This window comes from Phascolarctos cinereus, unplaced genomic scaffold (assembly GCF_003287225.1).
Source record: "Phascolarctos cinereus isolate Bilbo 61053 unplaced genomic scaffold, phaCin_HiC Scaffold_9;HRSCAF=440, whole genome shotgun sequence".
Classification (NCBI taxonomy): Eukaryota; Metazoa; Chordata; class Mammalia; order Diprotodontia; family Phascolarctidae; genus Phascolarctos; species Phascolarctos cinereus.
In genome coordinates this window covers 25123134-25145510 of record NW_027556402.1, presented here as the reverse complement: position 1 = coordinate 25145510, position 22377 = coordinate 25123134, and the positions used below count along the sequence as shown (strand labels likewise).

Genomic DNA, 22377 nt, shown 5'->3' with positions numbered 1-22377 from the left:
AAAAGTTTGAAAATGCTATTTTAGCCAGCATGATGAAAATGGGGAGAGGAAAAAAGGAGACATCTTTTGCACCTTGGAAAGCAAATTAATTCAAAGTTTATAGTCATAACTACTTTTCATCAAAATATTCTATTTACATTATTAACAGTCATCAGTTCCCTGCTTTAAAATCTAGAGTTGGCCTCTTTTGTTTGATGCATCTGTGATAGTAATTACAAAGAAGACGATCCCTAGATTTCTGTAATAGAGGGGAAGAGAGAGATTTAAGATCTGACAAATAATTCGCTCTTCTAGAGGTTACCTCCTCCCCAGATAATCGTCAGGTATGGAGTGACTTGTAAGCAGTGAGACTAATTCTGCTTTCTTCGCTCAACAGAAAGGTAGCTTAGCCACGGTAAGATTCTAATGAATGTAAGGTTCACTGAAAGTGAAAACTTGCAGAAAGCTTTGAGGTCCTTATTTTCCCAACTAGGAAACTGAGGACCAGGGAGATGAGTCCCCTTGTCCACACCCACAAAGAGCCAGCATTCAGACCCAGATTTCCCAATCCTCCTTGCCGGAAGCTTTGTTCCCTCACCCCACTCCCCCTGTAATATATAAGCTCTAAGAAGGCAGGAACTTTTTTATTGTTGTCTTTGAGCCCTCCGAATCAGTTTGTTACGTGGCTTGTACTACATAGCAGATTTTTTTAAACTGCTTTTGATTGATCCAAATGGAAAGGACACGGGCTCTGGTGTCAGAGGAACAAGTTCAGACACTGCCTCTGACATTTATTGCCTGGGTGCCTTGAGGCACGTCCCCGACCTCTCTGAGCGTCTATTTTCTCATCTGTTGAATAAAGGGGTTGTACTACATGGCCTCTGAGTCTCCTCCCATCTCCAAACCTATAATTCTGTGATTTACCTCCACAGTGCACAACCCCTAGGGACTGCTGGAGCTGACTGCCATTTGTGGGGCTGGGAAAAGATGGGGAGCCAAGATCCCGGGGGTAAAAGGAGGGGAGGGAATGCTTCAGGGCGGCCCTGCCCTCTAATTCACCACCCCCGAATCACAAGCCACCCTGACTGCCCCCTCTTTTAGAGGGTGCGTCAGTCGCTGTGCTAGCTAGCTGCACGAGTGCACGCGTGGCTATGCTCTGAGTTGGGGTGAAGCAGGCTGGACCAATCTTTTCCCGGGGTGTTGACAGAGCCTGGTAGACTTCTCCAGTGGGTGGTCCGGCACCCCGCTTACCTCCAGGTAATAGAGGTCCAGTGTGGTAATCTGCGAGTCCAGAAAATCTTCATAAGTATTAAACTGGGTGACTATATTGTCCACGGCCGACACCCCTTCTTCGTGCTCCATTGTGGTTACTAAGGGCGCGGCGTCCTTAGCAACCTGGAGCCCAGACAGAGCTAAAGTAGCCCAGCTCTCCTCCGGACCTCTTAATCACCTGGGGGAAGGTGGTCCTCCCTCCCCGGGTACTTGCTGCTTCTCCCGTCCCTAAGCCCGCCTCACTCTTTCCTGATCGAGTTTTCTTAGAGATTCTAGAATGAACTGCACCTTCGTACATTCCGACCCTTACTTCACGTTCCATGAAACTCCAAGGTTGGATATTTTCTTGTCCCGAGTTCATTAATGAGCCGAAGTCACCTCAGAGGTAGGAAAAAATGGAGAACAGAGCGAGACATAACACACAAAGCTAAAATGAAGGGGAGATGTTCCGTTATAAAGTACAAATACAGATGCAACCCCCTCGGTTTGGTCTTTAAATGCCATCCGTGAGGATGCAATGAGGGTGATTTAAGTGGGGCCGCTGGCCTGGATGAAATCTGCACCGCTGATCAAGCTCAGGTGTTATAGAGATGTTCTCCTCCTCCCCTTTCCCCTCTCTCCACCCGGAAGCCAAATGATGCCATTTTAAAAAGAAAAAAAAATTCATTTTGGACTTTGTGAAGCCCCCATGTTGAAAAGGACAATTAGGTATTTGGTAGTGTTTCTTATTTTCGCCTTTAAATATTTAGTTTCTAAGCTTTTGACATATGATAAAGTGCTGGCTAATACAAATCTGATTTGTTTGTTATATTTTAAATACATCTTTGACCTTTCATTTCTTCCGCTCTAGAGGTAAGATTAAAAGTGGGAAGTGGACTCCCATTTCGGAAGGTGATGGACTAGTAAGTGGGAGGTGAATGTCTGAGCCAATAGGATGAAGTCGGAAGTCCGGAGGTAGACTTTTTATGCCAAGGAAAGAATCTAAGACTAACACTCTATTTTAAAAATGTGAACCAACACAGCCCCAGAAGAAAGTAAGCAAAGTTGGCTGCTCTTCTCCTGGAAGGCTGAGTGTAGAAGGTTTAAAGGGACAGCTATGTCCCTGAAGAGGAGTGAGTTTCTAAGACAGCTGTACCCAAGGGAAAGGAGAGGAGAGTGATTTTTCCAGACACAGGAGAAAGTCAGCCTTCTGCTTCACCCTCCTGGCTCAGGAGTGATTGACAGCATTACCTGTTTTGCTTGACAAAGACACCTTGTTTGGCTTTAAGTAAATGATAGAGAACCCAGTTCTTCCAAAGCCTAAAAAGGTTTTTTTCCATTGTGTCCGATTGGTGCTCTGAAGGTTCTATTGCCATATAAATTCTGGTGAGCTTAAAGGATAGGATGTTCAAGGAAATTTTATGTGGAAATTTTTGTTTTTAAATTTATGACTTTCACAGGATTGATTTGATTTTGATTTTGTAGCATCAGAGAATCAGAGCTACAAGGGACCTCAGAAATCAGCTAGTCCTACAACTTCATTTTCCGGATGAGACTGGAAGATGTTAAGTAATTTGTCCACCATAACTGATTTGGTTCATACTGTGACTTACACAATAGAGTCAAAATACTATAGTCAGAGAGGATTCTAGTTGGAATCCTAATTTTGATATTTAATCACTTGGTGATATTAGGAAGGACATAACCTCTTTAGACCTGAATTTCATCATCTTTGAAATGGGGGGGGCTGAATTAATGTCCCTCTCAGTTCTCAGTCTATGATGCTAATTTGCAGAGATGGACTTGAACCTTGATCTCCTAACTCCAAATACAAGCTTCTTTCTGTTTTACCACACTTTGAGTTCTTAAAACACATGTGAAAATAATATAACACAGCTGCTGGAAAGCTTCTTAATAGATATTTTGGAATTTTAATTACTTCCCAAAGCCCTTGAAATGTTAGCGCCTTAAATGGATTATACATACAATATTAAATTGAATTAGCTCTGAGACCTAAACACACACAAACACACACACACACACACACACACACACGCACGCACACACACACACACACACACAGAGGAGCACCAGACTATATAAATAATTTTCACTTGGCAACAAGTTACTTTAAATTACTCACCAAAAAAGCAGTAGTGTTAAAATCTAGGCAAAATTATTCATGATAATATTTGGAATATAATAACTTGATTTTTTAAAACATTAATATTACAAACTTTTAAAAAATAGTTTGGACATGATGTCACATCTATTGTCAATAAAACCAAATATAGCAACTGAAAATATTTAAATATAAATTTGTCACCAAAGTTAGGAAAAATGAGTGAAGGATAATAACATCAAAGGAGACTTGTATAAAATTACTGATGAGACAAATTACCTAATATCATACTATTAAGTATTTAATTCTTTTAAAATATATGGAAATATATGGAAACAAGAAAGAATTAGTAGTATTTAAAACATTTAGCATATAAAGAAATTATTCACAAATATTGTTCATTCTACACCCAGCTCTGTAATCCCATACTGAAAGAGTATTAAGTATAACTTAAATGTAATGGAAAATTAAAAAAAAAACATCTCTAGAGATTTTAATTCCTACTATATAGATATTATTATTATGTTCAGAATAGCTAGCATTTATATAGTGCCTGCTATGTTTCGGGTACTGTGCTAAGCACTTTACAACAACTTTGGAAGGGACATGCTGTTATTATCTCCATCTTACAGGGGAGGAAACTTGAGTCAGAGGTTAAATGACTTGCCTAAGTCCAGGCCCAGCACTCTCTCCACTGAGCCTTCTGGCTGCCTCTATATTCTGTTAGTTGCTAAGAAGGGATCGTAGACATGAATCTCAGATCATTCTATTCAATTCAATAGGTACTTATCAACCTCTTTCTGCATGCCTGTGCTGTGTTACCTCTTGCAGAAGACACAAACTTCAGATATGGTCTCAAACCTTTTGAACTTAGAATCCAATGAGTGGGAGAATGAATGTACCCAGACAATTATACAGTGCTCCAAAATATACAATAAATGCTTTCGAAAGGTAGAAATCAAAGGGCTCCAAGAGAGGTAAGGTCACTACTGGCTGGGGAAATCAGCAAAACCTTCCTGGAGGAGATGACATTTGATGGCTTAAAGGCTGTGTAGAAATTCAGAAGATAAAAGAAGAGGCAGAATATTCCAGACTGCGGGAACAGCTTGGCAGGAAACCACAAAGCATAGCTGTACTTTAAGTATTCCTAAACCACAAATAAGCTAGCATCCTAAATCTATCCCTATTGATGATCCTGCAGCTTTGTTCTGTCGTTGCTTGATCTACTGCTTGGCTTCTAGTGGGATTACTGTTCAATCCAATTTAATTCAATAAGCATTTATAACCATCTAATATAGGACAAGGCACTATGCAAAGTGCCTTAATGAAGAGAAATGCCCACAACAAAATACAGAAAGTAGTCCCTACCTTTAAGAAGCTTAAATTCTACTGGGGATCATACATTTAGAGAAAGAAGGAAGTTTAGGGGGACATTTAGTAAAATCTTACAGATAATTTTTATATTTTATTTAGCAAAATTTATGTTTTATTATTACATAATTTCACAGATCAGGTAATTGAGGACCAGTGAGGTTGATCAATTTGTTCAAAATCACATAGATAGTAAAGAACAGAGCTGGTACTCAAACCTGGGTCCTCTGCTTTCAAATCCCAGTGTTCTTGCTACTCTACCAAGGAAACATGGGATCAGAGATTTTTAAATCTGTAAGGGAGCTTACAGGTCACTCATCTTAACATATGAAGAAACTGAGGCCAGTGAAGGGATAAAATCGAATAAATGATGGAGTCAAGATTGAGCCCTGGCCCTCTTCATTTCTGTCCAGGCTGCATTCCTCTGGCCTGCTCCATCATTCTCCCATCTCCCTAGCCACCAGTAGGCACTTCTTCCCTTTTCAGTTTCCTTTTACTTGTCTTTCCAATTAAAATATAACCTCCTTGAGGGTAGATATTATCTTTCTACTTGTATTTATATTCCCAGTCCTTAGCACCATGCCTAAACTTAATGTTTATTGACTGACTAATGGACTTTGACTCCAAAACCAGTGCTCTTTCTGGAAAAGGAAAGTAAATAGAAAATTATAGGAGGAAGGTTGGGAAAGTTTTCCCAGAAGATAAGGTACTTGACCTGAGCATTGAAGAAAGCTAAGGGTTCTAAGAGAGGTAAGGTCAGAAGGCATTTCAGGCATGGTGGACCCCTTGTGCCAATGAGCAGGAACAGGAGCAGGAGATAGTATGCTGAGAAGCAATGTGGTAGAATTAGTGCTGGTTCTGGAAATTGGTAAGACATGGGGTCGAGTACCTCCACTCTGACTTTTTAAAGTCTTTTCCTTTTTAAGGAAAGGAAATGAGCATTTATTAAATGTCTGTTATGCATCAGGACATAAAAGAACTATACGAGAAAGATCTTAACTTTACTGATAGCCATGATGCTGTGGTTACTGATCTAGATAGAGCCAGATATCCTGGAGAATGAAGTCTAGTGGGCCTTAGGAAGCATTGCTAGTGGAGGTGATGGAATTCCAACTTAGATACTTAAAATCCTAAAAGATGACACTGTTAAAGTGCTGCAGATTTGGAAAACTCAACAGTGGTCACTGGAATGGAAAGTATCAGTTTATGTCCCAATTCTAAAAAAGAGCAATGCCAAGGAATGTTCAAATTAACAACAATTGCACTCATTTCCCACACTAGCAAGGTCATGTTTAAGATTCTACAAGCTAGGCTTCAGCAGTATGTGAATTGAGAATTAACAGAAGAGCAGTCTGGTTCTCAAAGAGGCAGAGGAATTAGGGACCAAATTGTCAACATTTGCTGGATTATGGAAAAAGCAAGGGAGTTCCAGAAAGAAAGAAAGAAAACAATTTACTTCTGCTATATTGACTACACTAAAGCCTTTTACTGTGTGGATCACAACAAAATGTGGCGAGTGCTCAAAGAGATGGGAGTGCCATTCATCTTACTTGCCTCCCAAGGAACCTGTATGCTGGTCAATAAGCAACAATTAGAACCAAACTTGGAACAACTGATTGGTTTAAGATTGGAAAAGGGGTATGACAAGGGTGTAGATTGTCACCTTATTTACTTAACATATATGCAGGGAACATCATGTGACATGCCAGTCTAGATGCATCAAAAGCTGGAATTAAGGTTGCCAGGAGAAATATCAGAAATGCAGACAATACTACTCTGATGGCAGGAAATGAAGAGGAATTAAGAAGCCTCTTGATGAGGGTGATAGAAGAGAACATAAAAGAGGGCTTGAAGCTTAACGTCAAAAAAGGCAAGATCTTGGCAACTGGTCCCATCACCTCCTGGCAAATATGGGGAAGAAAAATGGAAGCAGTATCAGATTTTTTATTCCTGGGCTCAAAGATCACTGCATTTGTCGACTTCAGCCGTGAAATTAAAAGACGCTTTTCTTTGGAAGGAAAGCTATGGCAAATCTGGACAGCATACTAAAAAGTAGAGACATCACCTTGATAACAAAAAGTCTATGTAGTTAAGGCTATGGTTTTTCCAGTAGCAATGTATGGCTGTGAGAGTTAGAGTATAAGGAAAGCTGAACGTTGCAGAATTGATGCTTTCAAATTGTGGTATTGGAAAAGACTCATGAGAGTCCTTTGGACAGTGAGGAGATCAAATCAGTCCATACTTAAATTAATTCAGACTATTCACTGGAAGGTCAAATACTGAAGCGGAAGCTTAAATACTTTGGCCATATGATGAGAAGACTGGACTCAATGGAAAAGATGCTGATATTGGGAAAGGTTGAAGGCAATAGGAGAAGAGAACAGCAGAGGATGTGATAGAAAGATAGTGTCATGGAAGCAATGAATGTGAGCTTGGACAGATTTTGGGAGATAATGGAGGATAGAAGGGCCTGGCATGCTGTGATCTGAAGGGTTAGCCATGACTGAATGACTGAACAACTTGTGTCAGGCACTGAGTGAAGTTCTTTACAAATATTACTTCATTTGATTCTCACAACAACCCTGGAAGATAGGTACTATTATTATCCTCATTTTGCAGATAAGGAAAATGAAGCAGATGGTGTTTGTAACTTGCCCAGAGCCACACAATAAGTGTCTGAGGATAGATCTGAACTTAGGTTTTCCTGATTCTAGGCCCAGATCTCAATCCTCCGTCCCACATAACTACTTCTGTAACAAACAAAATTAACCAGCAAATATTTTATTCATATATTGTTTTTCTATCACTTTCATTTTTGAATATTTCCTTCCCAGCGAGCCATCCCTTATAGCACAGAATAATGAAGAAGGAAAAAAAAGCAGTTCAGCAAAACTAACTAACATACGGATGGAGTCTGACAGCATATACATTTTTTCATACCCCTCATCCTACATCTCTACAAAGAAGAAATAGGGTTGCATTTTATCTTGTCATTTCTGGGGTCAAGCTTAAACCTCTCTGACATTAACTAGGTGTATGATCCTGGGCAAGTCACTTACTGCCTCCAAGCCTCAGTTTTAGATCACCTGTAATGCTTGCCATTCAAGGTTGTTGTACGGATCAAATGAACTAATTTGCATAAAAGTGCTTTGCAAATAAGGAAGTGCTATGCGGGTATTTTCTCCCTACATGTCAAAGGTTGAATGGGGCACATTCCTTATTTCCCTTAATTCACTAATAAGAAGACTAGATTAAAAAAAGAGAGAGAGACTCACTAAATAAAAAAGGGTAAAAGTCAAATAAAATATTGTAACCTACAAAAGTATGGAACCAATCATCTACCCCAAAGCCTCATTGTACTGGGCTTCTTGAAGTCGAGGCTAGCATAGAACAAACTCTAATGCTAACAAGCACTACCAGATTCAAGCCCACTGAGAGGAGAGTATGGAACTAGATGCAAGCACATTCATTAGAAGGAAAAGGAACTATCACTGGTGCAGCCAGTGGTGAACAAACTGGAGAGAAGTCCACGAAGGATAAAACAAACAAGAACTGGGTTAAGCAAGAGACATGCGGATAAACTTAAAGAGTTATAAGAGCCCCTTAATGCTACTAAGACTAGAACTGGTGATTGTCCACTGGCTCCCATGCTTTGTTTCACTCTCACTGTATTGGGAAAGGGATAAGCCACTTTTCCAAATCTATTTCTTGAGTTTGTTTTGTTGTTTAAAAGGTCACTTTGTCTAAGATAAAATGGATATCCACTGCTCTGCTAAAGTATGGGTTTTGTTATTCAAATACTTCTGAGAAAGAAAGGGAGAGGGTAGAGTGGAGAATAGAGCTCAAAGAGGGAAAAGAGAAATTTTACAAGTGGAGGGACCTTACCTGGTAGAGCATGAACAAAAGACAGTATTTGATTCATATTTTTATAACTTTCCAGGAGAAGGACTGTATGCGTGATTTCATCAGAAGAGAGCACTCCTATATAAGAGAACTTCCTCTGCCAATGCAGTTCAGAAGCATTTCTGAAACTTAAGACTAGATATCCTTGACCCTTTTTTTCAGGTTTTAACTTTTTTTACTTAATAAAAATATAATTTTTTTATCCCACTTACCTCCCTGCCTATTGGGGGAAAAAAGGAAAAAACAGACCTACACACACACACACACACACACACACACACACACAGTCAAACAAACCTGATTCCTATGCTGGTCATGTTAAAAAAAAATGATTTGATTTGCAATTGGTGACCATCAGCTCTCTGTCAGGAGGTGGCAGCGCCTTTCACCTTGAGTCATATCATTGCTTTGATCAGAGTTCTAAATGTTTTCAAAGTTGTTTGTCCTTACATTGTTTTGGTTATTTTTATCGATTATTCTGATTATGCTTGCTTCACTTTATCAGTTCAAATAAGTCTTCCTAACTTTTTTTCTGAAACTACCACCTTCATTCTTATAGCACAAAAATATTGTGTTACATTAATGTATTATTTTTTTTTACATTAGTATATTCTAATTTATTCAGCCATTTCCCATTTGATGAGCAGATTCCTAGTTTCCACAAAAAGTTGCCAATAAATATTTTTATATTATGGGTCTTTTTCTTCTTTGTTTGATTTTGTTAGGGGGCCAAGTTTAGTTATGGTATCACTTGGTCAGAGGGGTAAGCACAGTTTAATAATTTTCTGGGGATAGCTCCAAATTACTTTCCAGAATGACTGCACTAATTCACAGCTCCACCAAGAGTACATGAATATATCTCTTTTGTTTCTTCTCTTTATCTTCATGTCCCCACATGCCCACTAACATTCATCATTTCCCTTTTTCTATTTTTTAAATCTATTTTGCCAACATGATAAATATGAAGTAGAAACTTGGAATTTCTCTAATTTGCATAATTAGAAAAATTATGATTGACTCGAGGCATTTTTTTAATATAGCTTTCAATAACTTGATTTTCAGCCTTAGGAAATTGCCTGTTCTCATCCTCTGAGCATTTATCCATTGGGAGATGGCTCTCATTCTTATAAATTTCAATCAGTTCCTTATGTATCTTGGAAATGAGATCTTTGTCAGTACAACTTGCTAGAAAGATCCCCCACCCTCTTCCATTTAACTATTTCCCTTCTAATTTGTTACATTTTTTTGTACAAAAATTTAAATTTTATGTAATTTTAACAATGACTACCCTAGACAACACTGCCTGAATGTCAGATATGTTACATTTCCCTTCTCCTCTATGGTTCTATAGTATCCTTAAAAGAGTTCACTGGAAATCTTTGTCATTAACTCAAGCCCTCACTGATTATATTACCCCAACTTTAGAGGTCTCCTGCACTCTAATTCCATTTAAGTATTTAAAAGTCAGATTAGTTTTTTTTTTACAAAGGAATATTTCCTTCAAAGTTATGTAACAAGAGCAAATATATAAGTATCCCCTCTCCAAGACCTGTGAGGAATATATTTTTTAGGAGTCTGTTACTTCTATAAGCTTATGTACCTTTTTTTTTTTTGCTAAGCTATTAATTCACCTGATAAGTCTTTCCCTCATAGCTCTCATTTCTTTTCTAATTCTTTCCTTTAACCCTCTCATTTTATGTAATGGTTAACTCTTCTTTTCAACTTTTGCTTCATTTCTTCCAGAAATTCTAGTTGAATTTAGGTCCAAGCTGTATTTTCCTTTGAAGTTTTGCTTGTCAGTGTTTTGGAGACATTCTTTTTCTTCCAGGTTTTTGTCTTGGACATCTCTGCCACCGTAATAGCTCTTCTTTGTTTAGATTCTGTTTCGGTTACTCTTTCTTCCAGCCCTGCTCCTGGGATTTGGATTTTGTGTTAGGGTTAGCTCTACTCATTTCTGGAGTGAATCTGTGTCTTGCTTATTTCTGTCTTGAATTGCTTTGAATATTGCTGGTGCTTTCTTTGAGTATTGTATTGAGTTCAGAATCTCCCAGGTGTTTCAGGCTGGGCTCTTTCAAGCTTTCAGTGTGCCCAGAGTAGTCTGATCCAGAGTGAAGTGTGATTTATGTCTTTGCAAGTTTCTGATCCAGGTTTGGGTTTGAGCACCACTGTGGACTCACCTTTGGTTGTAGCTCCATTAGACTGCTTGCTGCTACTTATCCCAGCCCAGGTCATCCAGCTGGAAAGCTCTGGAGGTTTTTGCTTGGTCAGAACTCATTACCCTTCTTGACTTCAGGCTTCAGACCACTCTTGGGGCTACATCTGAGACTCTGTTCTAGGTACTGGGCCACCCAGATGCTGCCAGCTTTTCTTCCTGCTCATTACCAGAATATAGTCTCAGTCATGTTACTGCTCCTTGCCCTAATGCACCGTGCTTAGGAACAGGTCCCCTCCATAATTCTCAGTGGATCTGAACTTAGCTCTGGAATGTAAGAAACAGAGCTGCCATGTGGCACCTGTTCCAACTCCAACAGAGTATGCTGAATGTTACGGGGGTGGGGGAGGGAGGAGAAACAAAACAAGCACATTAATGCACTCTTGGTGAAGCTGTGAATTTGTGAAGCCATTCTGGAAAGCAATTTGGAACTATGCCCAGAAAGTTGCTTAGCTGTGCATGCCCCTTTGACCCAGTGAAGCCATTACTATACTCGTACCTCTAAAGAAATAAAACAAAGAGGAAAAGGACCCATAATACAAAAATACAGCAGCTTTTTGGTGCCAAAAATAGAAATTAAGGATCTATTCCTACTCTGGAGTGTAAGAGACAGAGTTTCCATTTGGCACCTGTTGAACAGTATCAACGTCCTTTATATTGAATCTAGACTTCTTGCTCTAGCACCCAATCATAGTCCTTAGCTCAGTCTCAGCTGAAAGCCTCCAGTTTCAGCAGATGTCTGTCCTGGTGGATGCTTAATAAATGTTTATTGACTATTAGTTATTGGAAAGCAGGCAGTATGGTTTTGAAACGTTTACCAGGAAGTAAGGTGGAGCCTAGTTCCCAGTCAGTTGTGATGAAAGGTCCATCTGTCACAATGCAGGCTGATTCCAGGGCTGGTTCCAGGGGCAAAAAGATGGAGCAAGGTTAACAGAGAGGCAGCAGCAAATCTTCCTTTCTCTTTTATAAAGTCCTCAGATTTCCCAAGACTGATCGACCCCATTTTTTTTTTTCCAACACGAATTCTTTTCGTCTCTGGTGAAGATAAATGGGAGGGGAAAAAAACCACAGGAATTAAGGCTGAGTCCAAGACACCAAGGTCATGTCTTCCTCCTGGCCCTGCCATTCACAAGAAAGGCTTCTTGGAGGAAATAAAATGGAGTCAAATGTTGAAAACAGGCAAGACACTTGAAATGACACAGAAAAGGAAGAGGAGGGAAAGATGTTCAAATGCATGGAGTCAAGAAAATGAAAATCTGCAGAAGTCAGCAAGAGGAGGACCCTGCCTACAGTGGAGGGGTCAGAAAGGGAAACATCAAGAAGTGACTGAGTAGGGTGACAGTTAGAGAGAGGGCTTTGACTCCAAAAAGCAAGAACAAAAAGCTTCTAATTGAGGGGCATGGTCCTTGACAAGATACAAACTGCTTTGGAGATGATTGCATCCTAAAGAAGAACTATTCTTGTTCCACTTGTTTGAACAGCTCCAGAAATATGTGTGGAATACACGTGGATGAGAAGCTCTAGTTTCAGCCAGATGAAGGTCTTGTACAATGTGTTTCAAATACTTTCCCAGCTTTCCATTCCTTTTTTTATATGAATGTCATTTTATTGCTGCGGGTCATTGTGGTACTTTTGACAGCAGATGGCGCCCTTGGACCATAAAGTCCTGCTACATGGTGGAAGTGAAATCATGAAGTAGTTCTACTGAGGATGGCTGCTGCCCTTTCTGTTTCATCAGACTCCAACAGAGTCATGAGGTTTTCTGCCTCTCAAAAGGCCTCACTGTTCCAGTCATCTTCAAGGTCACTAGTAGCTATTGGTAAGCAGCGAGACAGAATATAATTGTCAAAAGCTTTAACTTACTTGGATTTGTTAAATTTCACTTATTAGAATCCCCACGATAAGCACATGCTTTTCAGGGTGCTGGATTTGAAATTTTCTGCTTAATTTCTATGTGACTTTGAGCAAAGAAACCATTGAAGCCCTCTGGGGTTCACTTCCTCATCTGTAACATGATGGGGTTAGACCAGCTATCCTCTGAGGGTCCTTCTGGCTTCTCTGAATCTATGAGCTAATAAGCAGTGCAAAATATTCTTCTCTAGCATCTAGCACGATACAGAACCCTAGTTTTTAAATCTACTACCTTGATGTCATTGTTGTGGGGAATTCCTGCTGAAATTCACTTTATGAATAGATGCAGACAACTCTTCTGTAACTCAGTAGTCTTAGAGAATTGTTTAGGGTACCGAGCAATTAAATGGTTTGCTCATGATCACACACATTTTGCCTCATGTACTTTTCATTTGTGATATCCTGAAATAGAGCCCTGAAAAATCAGACTTTGTTAAAGCCCACTGAGATTCAAATGGAGCTACCTGACCATGGCTTTAAACCCAAATCATTCTGGCTTTCACTGATTGGTCAATAATAGGTCCCTGCCCAATCCTTTGTTCGTTGTTTGGGTTCTGATGGCTCAGAGTAAATGTAAATAGCAATTGTTTCTGTTCTAGCCAGAAACTCTGAGGGTCTTCCCTACCCAGACTGATTTTTTTATGAAGGCCATCTTTTGCCTCAATTCTTACCAAGCCTTTAATCACTGAATGGGTGTTGCTTCAGGCAAACTGAGACCTGGAAAGACATTAGCTTAAAAAAGCCAAGGTCTCCCACTGCATCCAGGGCCATCACTAGCTGTCCTGACCTATGTGTTGCCACTGGACCCTGTTGATTCTGGAGGAGAGAGTGAGGCTGATGACTTTGTACAACTCTGCCTCACTTAAATCCAGTCCACTTGCAAGTCAAGACATCATCCTCCTGATATCACTGATTTTCTTTGTGAATGAAGGAGAAACAGCAACAACTGTATGTCAGAGTCAGGTCTTGAATTCAGATCCCCTTGACTCCAAAGCAAATCTCAATTATGTTACACTGTCCTTCTCATGATACACAGTACAGTTCTCACTTTATGTAAGTAGACTGGACCTCTATGTAAAGTGATTGTGTATAATGCAAATTGTCCACTGAAGGGAAGGAGGGAAGGAGGGAGGCAGGAAGGGGGTCATGTATCTGAGGAGGGAGGGGCTGGCACACTGTTAAAGGACAAATGGGGGTCAGAGACAGAGAAGTGAGAGCACACAGGGGCCAGGGGAGGGTGGATGGATGGATGGATGGATGGATGGATGGATGGATGGATGAATGGATGGATGGAAGACAGATGAAAGGGACAGACACATGGGGAAGTGGGCAGAGTGGGGCAAAGGTCTCCTCTCTGCTGGAGTTCTCAAGTCAAGCCCCAGATCTGGTGGCAATGGGGGGGGCCGTTCTTCTGATTTCTCTTGGAAGGGTGTGTGTGTGTGTGTGTGTGTGTGTGTGTGTGTGTGTGTGTGTGAAGAGGTGGGGAGGCTGCTGAGCTCAGAGTGAAGGAGCAGGAGGAGAGAGAGAGAGAGAGAGAGAGAGAGAGAGAGAGAGAGAGAGAGAGAGAGAGAGAGAGAGAGAGAGAGAGAGAGAGAGAAAGTTCACAGTACTGTAAAGCACACAGTAAAATTAACATAAGTGTCGTTTAGGAACGTGTACTTCTAATAGAATTTGTATAGTTCGAATTTACATAAAGCAGGAACTGTCTGTGTTTTAAAAAAAGTTTGTTGAATGCATACATATATAAAATAAAACTCATGTCATTTACTGCTTATAGCCAAATTCACCAAAGTTCAGCTTTCTTTTTACAGTTATCCTAAAGGCATCTGATTTTAAAGAATATAATCCCTGTATGTAAAACAACCACCCAGGTATGATTTTTAACAAGGTCATCTCTATGTAACTAAGAAAAAGGAAATGTATATATTTAGATTGTTCATGCCCCACTGACAGGACCAGGAATTTGATTTTGATAAAAAATTTTTTTTCCAAATTCAATATTAAAAATCTGCAAAATTTTGCCTAAAGATACAGGGAAGAGGTTTTAATAAAGAAACTAATGAGTACCAAAAAATCTCCATTTCTCAGGGTCTTTGTTACTGCCAGGAACTAAATCCTTTGGGGATAGTATGTATTTCTATATTGTGTCTGGGATTTTTCAAGTCTGAAACATAAAATGCATCAGCATTCCTCCAAATTACACTCTTCACAAAAGAACAAACAAAGATGTGGTCAACTCATGACAAAATCCAAAGATGCTGAAAGACAGAAAACACATGTTCATAGGATTATAGATTATGAACTGGAAGAAACCTTCAAGGTCATCTAGTTCAACCATTTCTTTCTACAGGTGAAGAACCGTGACCTAGAGAGATAACCAGGCCTCCAGTCAGAAATGTATCAGGTGATGGAAGCAGGATTTCAGTTCAGCAGTACACTGACTCCAAGGCCAGCCAGTGTCTGGTCTGCTGCACCTAATTTACAAGAAGAGGTGCTCTAGATAATAATAAATCTAACCTACTTAAGCAAACAATAATAACAATAGCTAGCACTTTTATAGTACTTTGAGATTTTCAAATATTTACAAATTTTATCTCGCACAACCCTGGGAGGGAGATGTGTGCAGGGTTACACGACTAGTAAGTGTTTCAGTCAGGATTTGGACTATAGCAAGGTGCTTAGGTCCAGGCAGGAAGGTGGTCAATGGATAGAGCTCTGGGCCCGGATTGAGGAAGACCTGAGTTTAAATTCAGCCTTAGAGACTTACTGGCTGTGTGACCCTGGACAGGTCACTTAACCCCTGTTTGCCTTAATCTACTGGAGAAGGAAATGACAAATCACTCTAGTGTCTTTGCCAAAGAAACCCCAGGGACAGCATTGGTGTGCTTTGGTCCACAGAATCACAGAGTCAGACACACCAACAATAGTGTATTTAACTAGAAGAAACGCATCTTAGAATTTCAAATCCAATTTTCATTTTTATTTTCCAAAGTAACTAGAGTCAGCAACCTCTACTGCTAAATATATGGAGAAGATAAGAGACATCTTTTGGTTGGCATAATGGGAATTGTTTTAATAAAATAATTGCTGAGAAAGATCATGGAATTCTTGTCACATATAATGTTGTAAGAAAGGAAAAAAGTGGTCTAATAAAATATATATAAATATAGTGTTGTCCCATTGCTTAATTACTAGCAATACATTATGTAAATATTCTTGTTTTTAATAATGACAGTAACACTTTGGATTCATTGAGGTATTTCTTCTGGTGAGATCATGGAACTTTCGTATAATTTTAACTGTCCTCAGAGATAGAATTAATATGGGGCCAATGGGGACTTTGCTCTTGTGTGCTAACAACACTCTTCTAGGTTTAATATCTAGTTAATAGGAATAATTAATTGAAAACAGAAGTAACCAAAAGACATGCACTGGGGATGACTCCCAGAGTGAATTCTTTCTCACACATCGAGTCCATTGCTTCCTGCCTTGGCCTTGATAGTGGCATTTAAACCTGTGCGTAGCACACTTGCCCCGGGAACATTTTGTGCTGTTTGACTTTGAGCAATAGGAAGAAGGTGAGGACTGAAAGAAGGGTGGAAATGCTGTTTAAAGTTCAAGTCATTCAATTTAAAAAAAATTCTCTTATTTCGTGGTTGCTGTTGTCAACTTAAAACATCAACCATCACAAACATTTCAACACCCAAAGGAGAACAAAATAGATTCTGTATGAAACTATGAACTTTGCCCATATACTGCTTGCTTTTTTCTGAAGTTCACATTAAATTGAACACACTATAATAAAATTCCCTAGCTTGTGTCCCCTTTGGCATTTATTTTCCACTTTCCTCTGTGTAATTTTTCAAATGTTCCACTGATGCTCTTTTCTTTCGTTCTTTTTTCTTTTGTATCCGCACACGAACACCCAGATCCAGTCATGGTGGTTCATTGCATTGATGAAGACTTCTAAAATCTTTCAAAAGTTACTTTTTTGGATATTATTGTGAAAAATGACTTCTTGCTCCTGCCTTCACTCTGCATCTGTTCTCACAAATCCTCCCAAGTTTCTCTAAGTACATTTCTTTTGACACGTATTATGATGCAGTAAGGTTTAGTTTACATCCGTGTACCATAATTTGTCAATCCATTTCTCAATGGATTGGTGCCCAGTATTGATGCCAATAGAATCTGATAAACATTTATTAAGTACCTAATATATGCCAAGAGCTGAGGATATAATAACCAATGCGAAAGACAGTCTCTGTCCAAAAGGAGCTCCCAGTCTGTTGTGGGGAGACAATACACAAAAGAAGGCAGAGAAGTGGGGAGGGGAAGGAAAGGGGGGAGGGCAGGGTCATTTTGGTCAGTGGAGCTAAGGTAAGGTAGAGCAGCAGATACGGGGTGGATTGAGCAAAAGTCCTGTTTGTGTCCTCTATAAAGGAAGGTATTGGGAAGAGTTTAGTGCTCTCCCTGCCAGTCCTCCAATCAGAGAGGAGGCTAAGAGAGGTAGTGTAAGCCAAAGCTTGAGTCAGCAGCAGGTGATGAGATCAGAGGTGATGAGCTTAAACTGAGAGGAGCATCTTGTTTGGTAAAGCTGAAAGTAGTCAGAGCAGCAGATGCAGAGTGGGCACTGCAAAACCCGCTTTGTTTCCAGTTCTTTGCTATAGCAGCAACAACAACAACAAAAATTCTGCTATTGTAATGCAGAACATTATTTTACCATTTAGGTAGTAGAACCCTTTAGGCCATGGAAAACTCCAAATTCCTTAGCAAGACCCTTATCTGGCTGCTCAGGCCGCAGCCCTCAGATCATACCTCTGGAAACCTCCATTGTGAGAAAGTTTGCAGAGCATTATAATATCCAGACAAAGGGAGAGGGGTGTCCTTGACCAGCCAAAAAAAAACCTCTTCCTCTTGCCAGACTTCAAAGATCCATCCCACTTCCTGTCCTGTATACTCCCTATATAAATCCTAGCTCGACCCCTGATGGGGGCTGCTTGATTTGGATGTGAATACCCCTGGCAGCCGTGCGCTAATATAATAAAGTCCACAATTTAAATTAGTCTGGGTCAACTCGCTAGTTTCTCAGTATAACACTATAAATATTTTTGTGTACATGGAACCTTTTCCTTTGTCTTTGAGATTTTGACAATACATAGGTACGTGCCCAGGACAGGTGTCCCTGGGTCCAAGAGCTTGAACAATTTGGTGATATTTAGGGTAGAGTACCAAACTGCTGGTGCATTGGTATATCCATTTCCCCACAGTATCCTCCAACAAGTGATATTTTAATCTTTAGGAATCTCTGTCAATAGGCTAAGTACATCACTCTTACTGGTAATTTTTAGGATTGTTCCTTGGTTATTGACTGCTTACATTTCATCATTTTAACACTACCTTGGTTGTTCATTCATTTCAGTTGTATTTGAATCTTTGTGGCCCCATTTGGGGATTGTTGTTGTTCTTGTTTTTTGGCAAAGATCCTAGAGTGGTTTGCCATTTCCTTCTTTAGCTCATTTAATAGATGAGGAAACTGAGGCAAACAAGGTTAAGTGACTTGCCCAATTCCACATAGCTAGTAAGTGTCTAAGGCTGGATTTGACTTCTTATCTATTAGAGAAAGGCTCTTGTCCTTGAAATTTGTATCAGTCTTCTAAATGTCTTGGCTCTTAGAACTTTATCAGAGAAATCTGCTGCAAAGATATTTTCCCAGTTTAGTTTCTAGTTGTTTCCCTTCTAATTTATATGGCATTGATTTTGCTTGTGCAAAAAACTGAAAACAATTTACATAATTTTATATAAATATATGTAGTATATAAATTTATATACTAAATTTTCTTCTTTGTCTTGGTTATCGGTCCATATTGAACAGTGTGGAATTGTAGATAATCTCAGAACCAGGAAGACCTGAGTTCAGATCCCAGATTTTTGTGCTGGGAATAATATCCTAGCCCTCTACCCTGATGGAGGTTAGACTAGTTTTTCCTTAAAACATACTGAGACATTTTCTGAGACTTGGTTGGCTCAGGGGACTAAGTGCTCAGACTGTTGACAACATTTCCTCATTGCCTGAATACAAAGCAGCCACAAGGAGCTCCAGGGGGTCCTTGATTCTTGACCAGTGAATCATGACTAGGCTGGATCAACTCAAGGATTACCCTTGTAGAATGTCTATACTTGTTGAATATTCTTCTCCTGCTATGACTAAGTAAATCTCCTTTTGTTAACTGCTGAATGACCCATGAATATATTGTTCCATTCTAACATCAAACTTAAACTACCAAGAGACTGGCCTGAGTCAGACCCAACCCAGAACAATTGGTGTATTCTTGAAGCATTGGAAAATGGTGATCTCACTGAAGGGGGAGATCAGCAAAGCAGAGAAAGGTGAGCGCAGGTTGGCCTTCACACTTCTGGCGGTGCTTTTGGGGATGCTTCTAGAAACATATATAGGTTTAATTGTGAGGCACAACCTCCCTCCCCCAATGTGAGCATGGTCTGTATCCTTAAGAAGGGTAGCTTCAAGATAATTGCAGTAAATTATGTTTTAGGCCCTCTAGATTTGCAAGGCCTTCTAGCCTGGTAATTTAAGCTTCTTCCAAGTTCTAGTAGGGGAGATCTTCAAAATCTTCAAAGCATCCTGGAAGGACTCAATTTGAGGATGAGGGGAATATAGAAAGATATTTTCTCTTTCTTAAAAAAGGAAAAGTCCAGAAAAACTAGATCTGTTTAGACCTTGCTGAGACTGCATGCCTTTGTATTACTTATAGTCATCATCACTCATTATCACTCTAGGAAGGTACTTTCTGCTGCCACCTTCACTTCCTCAGGCCCTGCCTTGAGCTCCAAGCAATCATCATTTATGGCCCCGTGGGGACTCCCTTCCCCCCTTCCTGAAGCTATGGGACAAATCTTGGGGGTTGAATACCTGTGGACAATGATAAACTAAATGAATTCAATCCTTATTAACTGCTTTTCAACGTGTCAGACCAGCCCTTCCCAGTGATTCTGAATGCCTAGCTGCCATTGTGCAAACGTCATTCTCTATCTTCCACTGACTGAAGCCTTATTCCCATGCTCCTCAACCCTTCCCTCCCAACTTCCTACTCTAAAGCTGTCCAACCCTTCCATTATGCTCTTTAGAATGGCTACTCAACAGGTAACAAACTTCATTTCATCTTTTTTCCCCCCTTTGCTCCCTCCATCTTCTTTCAGTTTTTGAGACTTGGCCATCCCAATAATACAGTTTCCCCAGCTCCCATGTTCAAGAACTGCTTGAACGTTTCACTTATTCTTCCTAACTAGATGGTCATGTAGACGGGTTGGATTATTCCTTGCCCCTCATTGCCACTTTCAGGCTCTCCTATCTCCATCACTCAGTAATCCCTTCTCCTATAGGGTTGAATCAATCCATATTTATTCCCTAATCAAGATTCTAGTGACCTCCATGACACTATCCTTCCTTCCTTGATGAGTTCACTGCCTGGCTCATAATTTTTTACTCCTCTACAGCTCTTGCTGTCATACTAGGGGTCTTCAACATACACGTGATACTCCCTTAAATACCCTAATCTCCCCAATCCTCAACTTATTCACTTCCCATAACCCATTTTTCTCTATCTCTACTCAAGGTCATTAATTTATTTATTCAACAAATACTTGTTAGGCATCTACTCAGTACAAGACATTATGCTGTGTACTTTGGAGGGCACAAATATGAATAACACATGATAACTCCCCTAAAGAAACTGGTAAGGAATATAAGACATAACTAGAATACAAGGTAGACTGTGTTAAGTACCATAAGAAAGTTCACAGGCTGCTCTAGGATTTCAGAGGTAGAGGTGACCACTTCATTGGGGGATTGGAAAAGGTTGTACTTGACTAGGCTGTCCAAAGATGAGCAGTACTCAACAAGAAGAGATTTGGAAGGAACATCCCAAGAATATGGAAGTGTTAACTGTTAACTGTTCTTAACTGTTCTTACCTGTTGAAGTGACCTATGAGGATCTCATTTCATTCCAATATCGAATCAAAAAGTGAAAAGACATGTAAATAGGGGAAAGTATGGAACATGTTCAAGCAATGAAAAGTGGTCCAATTCAATAGGTATGTGTAAGGAGAGAAGACTAGAAAGCTAGATATGGGCCAGCCTATGGAGGGCCTTGGAGATCCAGCTAGGAAGTTTGAAGTTATAGGAAGAAATTAAATTAAATTAAATTAAATTGAATTAAAGATAGTTGAGCAGAAGTAACTGGATCAAAATTTTACTTTAGAAAAGTTAATGTGGCAGCATATATAGAATGATTTAGAGAAAGGAGTGATTGGGCAGGGGGAGATCAGTTATGTTCAGAAAGGGCTAATGGAGAGGGCAGCAGCAGGGGACATGGAAAGGAAATGCCATACCCTGTTGCAATTTTTGGTTGTTGCTGTTTGCTCTTTGTTTTTGAAGAGGGCCACATAATTAGCTCTTTTCCAGCCTGGGGCAACTGTGTCTCCTAAACCCTGTGTGTTTTTCTACTTCTTGGGCTTAGGGAATTTCTTTTAGATCAAATGAGTTCGAACATAATTGTTCTGAGCCCCTAATTAGGAAAATTCCTAACATTTAGGCAGAGATCAGATTCTCTACCTTAATTTGTATCTATCTCCTTGTGGTGGAGGCAAAAATTCAGGTTGCTGGAAATATTTGGGTAACAAAACAGTGAATTATATCATAGTGTTTATGGATAGTCAGGCACCATGAGGGGAAGTCAGAGAAGAGCAGGCCTATTTCCAAGACTTCCTTAGGTCATTGAGTAGGTGGCTACCATTGATTGGTGGCATCATCCGGACTCTTCTGCTAAAATGCCCATAGGGCTAATGGCCCTCCTTTATCTTTTCTCTGCCATTTTTTGCTGGTTATCATTGGATGGCTGGTTCGATCCAACTTGGCTTTGTATGACCCACTCTTTCCCTGCCACTTCAAAACCTGCTGAAGTTCTTTGCTGATGTTGAGGTAGCTTCTCCTATTCATATAAATTTCTTAGGTTGTGCCCTATTCTCTCAGCAATGTCTTTGATTGATTGAAGGAAAAGTGAACTCAAATTAATTCAATCAAAAACTGTCCTTAACTAACAGAAAATTCATTTTTGATGGGGTACAATAATTAGTCCAGACTCACCCTTACCTTAGAGACAGATTTACCTTAGAGACATGGCAGAGTTATTGGTTTTGTCTTTTCTTAATTTTTTTTTTTATTTGAGATCATCCTTTTTTCTTTTTGAACATTTCTCTGATAAAAAAAATCAGCTGACAAGTTTTAAATGTTTGCTCTTTCTGAAACATGACTGATACTTAATAAATCCTCAGAAAAAATACTTGCAGGGTCATAAACGCAAGGTCACTTGAAAAAACAATCATTTTAAAAGGAGGGGAAAAAATTTCATGCCCTGATGGGACTAAGTGGAAGGAAACAGACTATTTCCATGAGGAATATATTTAGCTTCTCCCAAATATGAGATGGCTGCTGTCAAATTCTTCTGAGGAAAGGCTTGATCTATTTTAGGCCAATATCTGGTTTCTATTTGAGCATTAGATGCCTAAGCTCACCAGGTATTTAACTATTTTTGCAGCTACAGTACCCATAAGA

General features: G+C 39.7%; 1 protein-coding gene and 1 long non-coding RNA gene across 4 annotated transcripts in view; one reads left to right on the top strand and one right to left on the bottom strand.

Moving 5' to 3' along the window:
* The window catches only part of CFAP299 (cilia and flagella associated protein 299), a 433380-nt gene extending 431911 nt beyond the window's left edge, over positions 1-1469 (bottom strand). For both annotated transcript variants that reach the window (XM_020988357.2, XM_020988358.2), the window contains exon 1: positions 1231-1469. In XM_020988357.2, coding sequence (XP_020844016.1) covers positions 1231-1341 — 111 coding nt within the window. In that variant the 5' untranslated portion in view covers positions 1342-1469. The remainder of the gene's footprint in view (positions 1-1230) is intronic.
* Positions 1470-1566: 97 nt separating this feature from the next.
* Positions 1567-15260, top strand: LOC110209723 (uncharacterized). Of its 2 annotated transcripts, none has more exons than XR_002324898.2 (3): positions 1567-1636; positions 14561-14620; positions 15100-15260. It is a non-coding gene; the product is annotated as an uncharacterized LOC110209723 (long non-coding RNA). The 2 variants fall into 2 exon arrangements; XR_002324897.2 differs by lacking the exon at positions 1567-1636 and adding an exon at positions 11751-12657.
* Positions 15261-22377: the final 7117 nt, after the last annotated feature.